The sequence below is a fragment of the Macaca nemestrina genome, chromosome 5 (assembly GCF_043159975.1).
Source record: "Macaca nemestrina isolate mMacNem1 chromosome 5, mMacNem.hap1, whole genome shotgun sequence".
Lineage (NCBI taxonomy): Eukaryota > Metazoa > Chordata > Mammalia > Primates > Cercopithecidae > Macaca > Macaca nemestrina.
In genome coordinates this window covers 166,363,330-166,377,150 of record NC_092129.1, presented here as the reverse complement: position 1 = coordinate 166,377,150, position 13,821 = coordinate 166,363,330, and the positions used below count along the sequence as shown (strand labels likewise).

At 41.6% G+C, this 13,821-nt stretch overlaps 1 protein-coding gene across 5 annotated transcripts in view; it reads right to left on the bottom strand.

The window, feature by feature from the left end:
* Positions 1 to 13,821, bottom strand: part of LOC105482493 (nucleoporin 153) — a 109,441-nt gene that overhangs the window by 67,683 nt on the left and 27,937 nt on the right. For all 5 annotated transcript variants that reach the window (XM_011742629.2, XM_011742627.2, XM_011742626.3 and 2 more), the window contains one exon: positions 7,017 to 7,239. Coding sequence is in view for 4 of the 5 variants with exons in the window: in XM_011742627.2 (XP_011740929.1) it covers positions 7,017 to 7,239 (223 nt within the window). In the remaining variant the exon portion in view is untranslated. The remainder of the gene's footprint in view (positions 1 to 7,016; positions 7,240 to 13,821) is intronic.

Sequence of the window (13,821 nt, the reverse complement as noted above, 5' to 3'; positions counted from 1 at the left end):
AGCCCTAGGATCTTTGAAATGGTAAATAAGTACTGGCTTCAACTTACAATCACCAGTTGCATTAACCCCTAATAAGAGATTAGCCTATCCTTTGAAGCCAGGTATTGACATCTCTTCTCCGGCTATCAAAATCCTAGATGGTATCTTCTTCCAACAGGAGACCACGTTTCATCTGAAAATGTGTTGTGCTGCGTAGTCATCTGATACAGTTTAGATGTCTGTCCCCTCCAAATCCTATGTTGAAATGTGATCCCCAATGTTGGGAGTGGGGTCGAATGGGAAGTCTTCAGGTCATGGGGGCAGATTCCTCATGAATGGCTTGGTATCCTCCCCAGGGTAATGGCCTCAAGTGATATTTGGTTATTAAAAAGAGTCTGGGACCTCTCTGCTCTTGCTCCCTTCTCTCTCCATGTGACTGATATGCCTGCTCCCACTCTGCCTTCTGCCATGAGTAAAAACCTCCTGAGACCACACTAAAAGCCAAGCAGATGCTGGTGCCATGCCCACACAGCTTGCAGAACCATGAGCCAAATAAGCTTCTCTTCTTTATAAATTACCCAGTCTCGGGTATTCCTTTGTAGAATGCAAAAGGGACTAATACACCACCTTCGTCAGTGTTTTTAGCTAAATCTTCTGGATAACTTATTGCAGCTCCTACATCAGCACTTGTTGCTTCATCTTGCCCTTTTATGTTATAGAGACAGATTCTTTCCTTAAACCTCATGAATAAATCTCCGCTGGCTCCCAACTTTTCTCCTGCAGGTTTCTCATCTCTCTCAGCCTTCACAGAATTCAAGGGAGTTAGGGCTTGCTCTGGATTACGCTTTGGCTTAAGGGAATGTTGTAGCTAGTTTGATCGTCTATCCAAACCACTCAAACTTTCTACACATCAGCAACTGGTTGCTCTGCATTCCTATTATCCTTTGTGTGTTAACTAGAGCAGCACTTTTAATTTCCATCAATAACTTTTCCTTTGCATTCACAAGTTGGCTAACTGGTACAAGAGGCCTAGCTTCAGGCCTGTCTCAGCTGTCCACATGCCTTCCCTCACTAAACTTAAGTACTTACAGCTTTTGGATAAAAGACGGGGAACTCTAATTTTCACTGGAACACTCAGAGGCCATTGTAAGGTTATTAATTAGCCTAATTTCAATATTGTCAGAGAATAGGGAGGCCCAGAAAGAGGGAGAGAAAAGGGGAATAGCCAGTCGGTGGAGCAGCCGGAACACACACAACATTTACTGATTAAGTTCATCATCTTATATGGTTGTGGCTCGTGGCACCCCAGAACAATTACAATAGTAACACCAAAGAACACTGATTACCATGATAGATACAGAATTTAAAAGTTTGAAATACTGTAAGAATTACCAAAATGTAACAGACACAAGGAGAGCGTGTGCTGGTGGAAAAATGGCACTGTTCAACTTTCTTGACATGGGATTGCCACAAACTCAATTTGTAAAAAATGCAGTATGTGCAAAGTGCAATAAAATATGTATTTATAAAATTAATATTTAGTAAACAACTAAATTTATTTAGGACTGCCATGTTAGCTTTCCAGAGTCTGACATTACTTCAACAGCAGATATATAGTCATGCACCACATAAGAACAGTCAACTAGCCTGGCGCAGTGGCTCACGCCTGTAATCCCAGCACTTTGGGAGGCTGAGGCGGGCGGATCACGAGGTCAGCAGATAGAGACCATCCTGGCTAACACGCTGAAACCCTGTCTTTACTAAAAATACAAAAACATTAGCCGGGCATGGTGATGGGCGCCTGTAGTCCCAGCTACTCGGGAGGCTAAGGCAGGAGAATGGCATGAACCCGGGAGGCGGAGCTTGCAGTGAGCCAAGGTCACACCACTGCACTCCAGTCTGGGCAACAGAGCAAGACTCCGTCTCAAAAAAGAAATAAATAAAAAACAATCAACTACAGAACACATATGCAACAGTGGTCCCATAAGATTATGAAGAAGCTGAAAAATCTGTATCACCTAGTAACATCATAGTCATCCTAAGGCCTTAGTGCAATATATTACTCAGGAGTCTGCAGGCATGCCGATATCTTTTATATCATATGTACTTTTTCTATGCTTATACATGTTTAGATACACAAATATTCACTATTATAATTGCCTACAGTATTCAGCACAGTAACAGGCTGTGCAATAAATAAATCCAGTGTTGCCAGTCAAATAAAACTAGAGCACATACATTTATGTACTCTATATAATACTATACTTGGTAATGATAATAAATGACTATGTAACTGTTTTATGTATTTACTATACCTTTTATCACTAGACTATACTATCCTTCCACTTACATTAAAAAAAAAAAAAAAAAAACTGGGTCCCAGGTGGTGGCTCACACCTGTAATCCCAGTACTTTGAGAGGCCAACGCAGGCGGCTCATTTGAGGCCAGTTCAAGCCCAGCCTAAACAACACAGTTAGACCTCGTCTCTACGAAACAAATTTTTTTAATTAGCTGGGTGTGGTGGCACATGCTTATAGTCCCAACTACTTGGGAGGCTGAGGTGGGAGGATCGCTTGAGCCTGGAAGGTTGAGGTTGCAGTGAGCCATGATTGCGCCACTGTACTCCTGGGTAACAGATCGAGACCTTGTCTTTAAAAAAAACAAAAGTCAACTGTAAACAGCCTCAGGTAAGTCCTTCTGGAAGTATTCCAGAAGAAGGCATTGTTATCATAGGAGATGACAGCTCCATGCATGTTACTGCCTCTGAAGAGTATCCACTGGGACAAGATGTCAGGGCAGAAGGCCATGATATTGATGATACTGACTTTACGTAGGGCTAAGTTAATGTGTGCATGTCTTAATTGTAAACAAAAGTTTTAAAAGTTAAGGAAAAAAACAGTACTATAGAAAAAAGCTTAGAGAATAAGGACATTAAAAATATTTTTGTTCAGCTATATAATCTATGTTTTAAGCTAACTGTTTTAACAAGAGTAAAAAAGTTTTTTACATTTCAAAAATTTATAAATAAGTTACAGTAGGCGAAGGTTTATTGTTGAAGAAAAATCTTTTAGTAAATTATAACCTAAGTGAACAGTGTTTATATAAAGTTTACAGTACTGTACAATAATGTTTTTAGGCCTTCAGATTCACTGATACTCACTCACTGACTCACCCAGAGCAGCTTCCAGTCCTGTAAGCTTCATTTAGGATTAAGTATCCTAAACAAGCATACCATTTTTTATCTTTTATATCATATGTACCTTTTCTATGCTTATACATGTTTAGATACACAAATATTCACTATTATAATTGCCTACAGTATTCAACACAGTAACAGGCTGTGCAGGTTTGTAACCTAGGAATAGGCTACAGCCTAGGTAAGAGTAGGCTTAGGCAGTGTGAGTATACACTATGATATTTGCAGTGACAAAACTGCCTAACAATGTATTTCTCAGAATGTATCCCCATAGTTAAGCAACACATAACTGAGTGTTTTGAGAATGCACTGTCAAATTTAAGTGTAATGCTTCACAGAGTAAATATGAACTGCAATTTCTCTGTAATATCTAGTAAGATCTATATTCATCTTATTGGGGAGTTTAATAAGATGTATGAGTCACACAAGTCACTCTTATGTGACTACCGGTATTAATAAGTAGACACAGGTCAAGGCAGACTGTAAGAAATGTCTGGCCAACATGGTGAAATCTTGTCTCTACCAAGAAGTACAAAAAATTAGCCAGGCGTGGTGGCAGGTGCCTGTAATCCTGGCTACTCAGGAGGCTGAGCAGGAGAAATGCTTGAATCCGGGAGGCAGAGGTTGCAGTGAGCTGAGATCACGCCACTGCACTCCAGCCTAGACAACAGAGCAAGACTCCACCTCAAAAAACAAAACAAAAACAAACAAACAAAAAAAACAAGAACTGACTGGGACTTACAAGGTTTAAGATAGCAGAATTCAGATCTAAGACAAGCATGAGGCAGAAAAATGCTATCAAGTTTTTGAAGTAGGCCAGGCACGGTGGCTCACACCTGTAATCCTAAGCACTTTGGGAGGCCAAGGCAGGCAGATCGCTTCTGCTCAGGAGTCCAGTCTGGGCAAAATGGCGAAACCCCATCTCTACTAAAAAAAAAAAAAAAAAAAAAAAAAAAAAAATTAGCCAGGCCTGGTGGTCCACACCTGTAGTCCCAGCTACTTGGGGGGCTGAGGTGGGAGGATCACTTGAGCCAGGAGGTGGAGGTTGCAGTGAGCTGACATTGTGCCACTGCACTTCAGCCTGTGTAACAGAGTGAGACCTTGGCTCAAAAAAAGAAAATAAAAAAATTTTTTTTAGGGCCGGGCGCGGTGGCTCAAGCCTGTAATCCCAGCACTTTGGGAGGCCGAGACGGGTGGATCACAAGGTCAGGAGATCGAGACCATCCTGGCTAACACGGTGAAACCCCGTCTCTACTAAAAAATACAAAAAACTAGCCGGGCGAGCTGGCGGGCGCCTGTGGTCCCAGCTACTCGGGAGGCTGAGGCAGGAGAATGGCGTGAACCCGGGAGGCGGAGCTTGCAGTGAGCTGAGATCAGGCCACTGCACTCCAGCCTGGGCGACAGAGCGAGACTCCGTCTCAAAATTTGCTTCTAAATATATCAGGTGAGCTGGCGGTAGGAAGGTAGGGAAATAGATGTGGGAAGAGTAAACAAGATCAGCCATGACTTGATTATTGTTGGAGCTCAGTGATGGGGAGCTGGGGGCAGCGGATCGGCAGGGAGGGGGGTGTCATTGTACTATCCTCTTTATTTCTCTAGGTTGAAAAATTTTCCATAATAAAGTTTAGAAGTTATGCACAAACATGTGTATAATATACTTGTAACAGAAAATCTTCCTTATATCAGTGTGAGTTGACCTTGGCATAAATTCAACCTGCTACTTTCATGAAAACACAAATACACACAAACTGTACAGAGAATGAGAAACTCCATGTCTTTCACCCCTAAATTCTTCAAGTTAGTTAATCCTTACAAATATGTTCACTAGGATAGAACAGATCGTTTCTTTTTTTTTTTTTTTTTTTTTTTTTTTGAGACGGAGTCTTGCTCTGTCACCCAGGCTGGAGTGCAGTGGCCGGATCTCAGCTCACTGCAAGCTCCGCCTCCCGGGTTTACGCCATTCTCCTGCCTCAGCCTCCCGAGTAGCTGGGACTACAGGTGCCCGCCACCTCGCCCGGCTATTTTTTTGTATTTTTTTAGTAGAGACGGGGTTTCACCGTGTTAGCCGGGATCGTCTCTCGATCTCCTGACCTCGTGATCCGCCCGTCTCGGCCTCCCAAAGTGCTGGGATTACAGGCTTGAGCCACCGCGCCCGGCCTCTTTTTTTTTTTTTTTTTTGAGATGGAGTTTCGCTCTTGTTGCCCAGGCTGGAGTGCAATGGCACGATGTCGGCTCACCGCAACCTCCGCCTCCCAGGTTCAAGCGATTCTCCTGCCTCAGCCTCTCGAGTAGCTGGGATTACAGGCATGCGCCACCATGCCCAGCTAATTTTGTATTTCAGTAGAGATGGGGTTTCTCCATGTTGATCAGGCTGGTCTCAAAGTCCCGACCTCAGGTGATCCACCCGCCTCGGCCTCCCAAAGTGCTGGGATTATAGGTGTGAGCCACTGCACCCGGCCAGAACAGATCGTTTCTATAACCATCTTAGAAAAGATAGTCACTGTGGATATACTAGAACTCTCTAACCAAAAGGAAACAAATCTCATAACCAGGAAACAGAGGGGGAAAAAAACAGAAAAAGAAAAGCCAGAATCCCTTTCACCGGCCAGAAAATAAAGTAACAGAGGCAGTCAGCTTAGAGATCTACCAGATAAAGCCTCAAGATGGCTGCTGGTAATATATTTAAAAGCAATTTTGAAAAGTACAGATATTAAAACTTTAGTTACTCTAATAAAAGTGGACATTCAAAGAATACATCTAGTTGAACATTACTAATAAAAATTAGATTTGCCATTTCTCTAAAATAAAAACCATTCTTTCAGGGCCATTTCATTATCACTATTTTTTACTACGGACAGATCAGGCAGGGAGACGTTGCTAAGCACACCAAAATTAACAGGGCATATATCCAAATCAATTATTTATTTGAGACTTTAACATAGGACTACAAAAAGTTTTGTAATTATGTATTTCAAAACATGTAGTGAAAGAAAAAATATTTATACTGAAAGAAACATACCCTGAGAGATAAGTTGGGCTTCATCAAAATTTAAAACTTGTGATTTAAAGGATAGGATTGGCTTGGCACTGTGTCTCACGCTGGTAATCCCAGCACTTTGGGAGGCCGAGTCGGGTGGATTATCCGAAGTCAGGACTTCGAGACCAGCCTGGCCAACATGGTGAAACCCCATCTCTACTAAAAATACAAATAATTGGCCAGGTACAGGGGCACACGCCTGTAATCCCAGCTACTCGGGAGGCTGAGGAAGAAGAATCGCTTGAACCTGGCAGGCAGAGGTTGCAGTGAGCCAAGATCCAAGATCGCACCACTGCACTCCAGCCTGGTGACAGAGTGAGACTGTCTCAAAATAAAACAAAACAAAACAAAAAAGGGCTGGGCGCAGTGGCTCATGCCTGTAATCCCAGCACTTTGGGAGGCTGAGGTGGGTGGATCACAGGGTCAGAAGATGAGACTATCCTGGCTAACATGGTGAAACCCCATCTCTACTAAAAATATAAAAAATTAGCCGGGCGCGGTGGCAGGCGTCTGTACTTCCAGCTACTTGGGAGGCTGAGGCAGGAGAATGGTGAGAACCCAGGAGGCGGAGTTTGCAGTGAGCCGAGATAGCAGCCTGGGCAACAGAGCGAGATTCCATCTCAATAAATAAATACATAAATAAAATGCTGATAAAAAAAAGATACCCAATTGGAACCTGATTATCATCCTCCTCCCACACAGTTTATGTACTGCCTGATTAGATTTAACATAACTAGGTAATATATTCAAAATTAGGGCATGAAAACCTATCATTCATGACAAAATATCCACATTTTACTTACCTTCTGTATTACTGACTGCTGGCTCAGGTGTGATTCTCCCATCAGTAATATTAGAGCTCTCCTCATCGGCATATATCAGATGGTCCTCTTTATTTTCGGGCCAGCGTGGAACCTCGCTTGTGTCTGTTGAACAGCTGCATACATCTTCATTCTTGTTGAAGTATCTTTGTAGCCACCCTGGCACAATATTCTTAACAGACTCTGTAACCCTGCTAAGAATGCCCTATTGGTAGAAAAAACATATTATGACAGTTTCAGAAACTTATCTTTTTAAAGTAAGTACCTACTTACTGAAAGCCAGGCCAAGCAAAATACAAAGGTGTCCAACAAGTTTGCTAAAATTCAGTTACTAAAGTTACTGCTAATATAATGGTTTTTACAAATTCTATAGATGTGAAATTCTTTCTTCTATATGCATACACAAGCCAACAATTGTTCCAAATGGCTGTGCTATTCTAATCCTTAAGAAAACCCCAAAAGGCCATCAAATACACAATACCGAGTTTAGATTTACTAATATGTAATACACGTTTTAATCCCAGAGAAAAGGCATCCATTTTTTTCCCAGTATGTTAAAACAAACACAAACAACACTTTCAATAGCTTTCTCAAGCAATTATTTTACTGTACATTCTTTAAGAAAAATAAAAATTCAGACAAGTAGAAACAGAGTTAAAAAAAAAAAAAAAAAAACAGTAACTAAAACAATCTGGCCGAGTGAGGGGGCTCATGCCTGTAATCCTAGCACTTCGTCAGGGCTGAGGTGGGCAGATCACCTGAGGTCGGGAGTTTGAGACCAGCCTGACCAATATGGAGAAACCCCGTCTCTACTAAAAATACAAAAAATTAGCTGGGCATGGTAGTGCATGCCTATAATCCCAGCTACTCAGGAGGCTGAGGCAGGAGAATCGCTTAAACCTGGGAGACAGAGGTTACAGGGAGCCCAGATTGCACCATGGCACTCTAACCAGGACAACAAGAGCAAAACTCCATCTCAAAAAAAAAAAATAATAATCCAACAAAAATAAACTCAAGAAATAACCTTTTCTGATGCTGAAATTTCACTACAGCAAATGTTGGCTGAAAATCTGAGTGATTAATTTTATTACGGTGACTTTTTTTTTTTTTTTTTTTTGAGACGGAGTTTTGCTCTTGTTGCCCAGGCTGGAGGGCAATGGCATGATCTTGGCTCACCACAACCTCAGCCTCCCGAGTTCAAGTGATTTTCCTGCCTCAGCCTCCCAAGCACCTGGGATTACAGGCATGTGCCACCACACCCAGCTAATTTTGTATTTTTAGTAGAGACGGGGTTTCTCCATGTTGGTCAGGCTGGTCGTGAACTCCCGGCCTCAGGTGATCCGCCCGCTTCCGCCTCCCAAAGTGCTGGGATTACAGGCATGAGCCCCCATGCCCAGCTATTATGGTAACTTTTAAAAGAAGGAAGGGAAAATAATGTGGTATAATAGCTATCAGTATTATTTTTATTGTAGTTTGGCTATGTGCCAGATACTATTCTAAGCAATTTATACATATTATTCAGTTTAATCCTCACCATAACTTTATGAACTAATATTCCCACCTTATGGATAAAAGAGAGATAATGAAGTTAAATATCTTGCCCAAAGTACAAACACAACTACCACAGTATATCTAAGATAGAGTAAAAGTATGGGCTTTGGGATTGCCAGGACCTAGCGTAAAATTTGAGGACGTCCCTGTACTTGGATTTACTGTAGGTAAAATAAGAGTATCTCTGCCTCCTATTATTTATAGTAATTATAATGAAAATCAAATGAAATAATGTGAAGGCATGTATCAATTTACAAGGTATAATAGAAACATACTGAAAACTTTTTTACTAACAAGGAAAAAAGCTGACAATAGACAAACTGGGGTAAGGTAACCAATTTTAGGCAACAATTTATTTCACAAAGCAGATTTAGTAGGGCGTCAGAGAAAAAGTCAAAGAAAGGAAAAAAACGACTCAGTAGGTACAGAAAACAATAAAGTCAAGGCAGAATATATAAATCTACCTAGAAGGGAAACTCAAGACAGAGGCCTTAAAATATCCTGCTAACAAAAAAAAATGGAAGACACTTCTGATACAGGCACTTGAATAGTAATGTCCTTACTATTTGAAAAGGTATAGGTAACAACTGAGAAGCATGTAATTATTTTTTTATGTATTGTGCAAATTTTCAACAGATCTACAAGTAAGCTCTCTATCAAACACATGAAGCCAAGTTCTAGAACACTAACTACTGAACAACATAAATTCACTGTTCCCTTTTTCTTTGCTAATATTACAGTATTAGTTACTATGGAAAGAAAGACTATGGAAAGAAAGACTACCTATTACTAGTTACTAGACTACCTATTACCTACTACCTATTACCTATTACTACCTACTACCTATTACTAGTTACTAGTTACTAGACTACCTATTACTAGTTACTATGGAAAGAAAGACTACCTATATCCAATATTTAATATTTGTAAAAACACACCTAATACTAGTTACTTATCCCATTTCCATACTTCAAGACTTGAAAGTGTTTACAAACTATAATACAGTTAAAGACAGACTTAAGGCTGGGCGTGGTGGCTCATGCCTATAATTTCAGCACTTTGAGAGGCTGAGGCATGGGGATCACTTGCAGTCAGGAGTTCGAGACCAGCCTGACCAACATGGTGAAACCCCATCTCTACTAAAAATACAAAAAGTTAGCTGGGCGTGGTGTCGGGTACCTGTAATCCTAGTTACTACAGAGGCTGAGGCAGGAGAATTGCTTGAACCTGGGAGGTAGAGGTTGCAGTGAGCCAGGATCCGGCCATTGTACTCCAGCCTGGGCAACAGAGCGAGACTCCAGCTCAGAAAAAACAAAAAAAGACTTAAAAACAAAGACATACTTGATATAGGTGACAGGCTAGCTAATGCACTACAGTAAGAATTTTTTTTTTTCCAGAGACCTGTGTCACACCAGATAAGAGTGCAACAGCACGTGATCATGGCCCACTGCAGCCTCAAACTCCTGGGCTCAAGTAATCTAGTCTCAGCCTTCCAAGTAGCTAGGACTACAGGCCAACTACCACATCCAGCTATAGCAATTATAGAATTTAACGCAGATTTAAAAAATTTTTGTTGACTTCCAGTACGGTGTTTAGCTACTAAAAGTATCAGACATTCCTGTGATCCCTATTCATCTAAGGCAAGTATAGAACAACTTTAAATTGGCGTCACACTCACTCATAGATCCCTTATGTGGCAGCATCAGGTATCTTCAAAAATAATTAGAAGACAAAAACTGTTCAAAGTGGATATAATAAAGCTCATTCACTGAAATACGTGAACTTTGCTTATAGACATATTTTCTATACTAAAATTTAACCAACTTATCTAGTCTCAGCCCCGAAGAGCTTAATACGGGAACAGCGAGACAGAGACATTACTAGTGGCACAGAGAATGACAGCATGAAGAGTAAAAAGGAATGCAGATTATATTAGCTGGAAGTGTGGCACAGGCCTGCAGTCTTAGCTACTTGGCAGGCTGAGACAGGAGAATCACTTGAGCCTAGGAATTCAAGGTTGCAGTAAGCTATGATTGTACCACTGCACTCCAGCCTGGGTGACAGAGACCCTGTCTCTAAAAACAAAGACAAAAAGAAAGGAGGGAGGAAAGGAAGGAAAATAATAAAACTGACCTGGAACCAGAATGAAAGAACCAACATCCTTGCATTTCAATACCCAAATATACCTTTGAAGGTTAAACGACCCTAAGTCATTAAGAAAAAGTTAAATTAAGCTTAATATAATTGAGTAGTCCTCAAAGTGTGATCCCTTTTTAGCAGTATTATCAGCATCATCCCAGGTCCTTCTCCAGTCCTACTAAAGGATAAACTCCAGAGGTAGGTCGCACCTGTTTTATCAAGCCCTCTGAAGTGATTCTAATATTGGAAATCAGATACATTTCAGGAAATTAAGATACATTTTAGAGAAGCCCCTCCAAAACAGATGAATAAAATTGTACATTCTTGAAAGACTTAATCTTCAGTTATCTAGAAAAAATATACATGTGGAGCACTAGTCGGATAATATTTAAGATTATAATGAAAATATTCTAAAGTGAATCAGTTAAACAAATCTTACAGACCATTTTAGACTGTGCTAAATACACACAGTTCATAAAACTGTTTTCCCAGTGTTTCCCAAACTTTAGCCATGATTTTCACCTGTACTGTTTTCCTCTGAATCCACTCACATGGATTTAAAGTTTTTCTTTAAATCTACTCACTTTTCTTAAAATTTAGCTTTTTCCTACACACACACACACACACACACACACTTACAAAATCACAGATTTGACGCTGTGCTAGTATCCACTTGCCCTTTTCTCAGCCCATTCTTGATAGGCTGTTTCTATGGACTGCACTACCAACTGGTTTCTGGTAAGACTGCCCCATGAGAGATATTAGGCAACACTAGATATTAGAGAATGGGAGTAAAAGGAGGTCTTTATTCTGTGCTCCTCCCCGCTTAAATCTTGTTCCATCTCCAAAACTACCACTCCAGCACCCCTCCACTCCAGTCACAGCATTTCTTCCCTTTATTCCTCCAGTCCTAGAGAAGGTAGTAGCGTTCTGCTGTTGGTCTCTGGGTATCCTGCTATCCTGTATTTATTCCATTAACCACCAGCATATCTCTAAGTAGACCCTTCTTAAAGATATTTCCTTTGAGGCCAGGCACAGTGGCTCATGCCTGTAATCCCAGCACTTTGGGAGGCCGAGGTGGGCAGATCACTTGAGGTCAGGAGCTGAGACCAGCCTGGCCAACATGGTGAAACCCCAGTTCTACTAAAAACACAAAAATTAGCCGGGTGTGGTGGCACACTCCTGTAATCCCAGCCACTAGGAAGGCTGAGGCAGAAAAATCGCTTGAACCCGGGAGGCAGAGGTTGCAGTGAGCTGAGATCGTGCCACTGCACTCCAGCCCGTAATCCCAGCACTCCCAAATTGCGTGATCACCACGCCCGGCCTAATACTTCTCCAGTAGAAGTCTGCATGGCCTCTTTACTTTTTCAGGTCTTTGCTTATATAATGTACTCATCTCATTTTGCTTCCCAGCCTTAATTTTTTTTTTTTTGAGACGGAGTCTGGCTCTCTCGCCCAAGCTGGAGTGTAGTGGCGCGATCTCGGCTCACTGCAAGCTCCGCCTCCTGGGTTCACGCCATTCTCCTGCCTCAGCCTCCCGAGTAGCTGGGACTACAGGCGCCCGCCACCGCGCCCGGCACATTTTTTGTATTTTTAGTAGAGACGGGGTTTTACCATGGTCTCGATCTCCTGACCTTGTGATCCGCCCGCCTCGGCCTCCCAAAGTGCTGGGATTACAGGCGTGAGCCACCGCGCCCTGCCCCAGCCTTATTTTTTATTAAAAATTTTCTTCTGTATTTTTTCAAAATTGAGTATCCCATTCCACCAACTTTATTGATAGCACTGAATCACCATATTACATGTTTACGTGTTACATATTATGTTTACTTGTTTGCTTGTCTCCCTAACTTAGAATATAAGCTCCACGAGGGCAGGAACTTGTTCACTGCTGTATCCTGTGTATTTAATGCTTGACATGTGGTATGTGATCAATAAGTATTGATTGAATGAGAAGAGCAATGTTTGCCTTTACTTCCATGAGTTAGTATAGATTCTAAAATATTCACCAGGATAAAGACCCTTTTCTGGTCCATTTATGTACTGTTTTACAGAGATGAAGGTTGTGAAAAAGAAATAAAGGATAGGAGCTGCAGGTGGTGGCTCACACCTATAATCCCAGCATTTTGGGAGGATGTGGGTGGATCACCTGAGGTCAAGAGTTCAAGACCAGCCTGGCCAACATGGTGAAACCCTGTCTCTACAAAAATACAAAATTTAGCTAGGCGTGATGGTGATGCCTGTAATCCCAGCTACTTGGGAGGCTGAGGGGGAAGAATCGCTTGAACCTGGGAGGCGGAGGTTGCAGTAAGCCAAGATCATGCTATTGCACTCCAGCCTGGGCAACAGAGCGAGACTCCATCTCACCAAAAAGAAAAGAAAAAAAGAGAAATAAAGGATGGGGCTGGGGCCACGGTGGCTCACTCCTGTAATCCCAGCACTTTGGGAGGCTGAAGCGGGAGAATCACGAGGTCAGAAGTTCAAGACCAGCCTAGCCAACATAGTGAAACCCCGTCTCTACTAAAAATACAAAAAAAAATTAACTGGGCATGGTGGCAGGCACCTGTAGACCCAGCTACTTAGAAGGCTGAGGCAGGAGAATCGCTTGAACCTGGGAGGCAGAGGTTGCAGTGAGCCAAGTTCACGCCACTGCACTCCAGCCTGAGCAACAAAGCGAGACTCTATCTCAAGGAAAAAAAAAAAAAAAGAAAGAGAGAGAAGTTTTATGGACTGAACAAACAAAAAGGTGCTAAGACCCAAATACAGGCATGTCCTCGGAACATGCAATTCAAGCCTCTGGTAACCTTATCAATAAATGTAAAATCTAATGAAACTTAATATAGCTTTAAATCTTGCAAAATTCCCTTTAAATTGTGTGCATACTCATGTGTGACAATCTGTGTAATCTTCAGTTTTGTAGTTTATATATCTAGTCACTTATAAAAGGACTAAACCAGTGAGTTTCAAAGTGTAGTTCTCAGATCAGCAGCATTGGTGTAGCCTATGAGCTGGTTAGAAAGGCAAATTTATTTTAATAAGCTCTTGCAGTTGATTCTTCTGCAAATTCATGTTTGAGAACCACTGTACTAAAACCATCAAA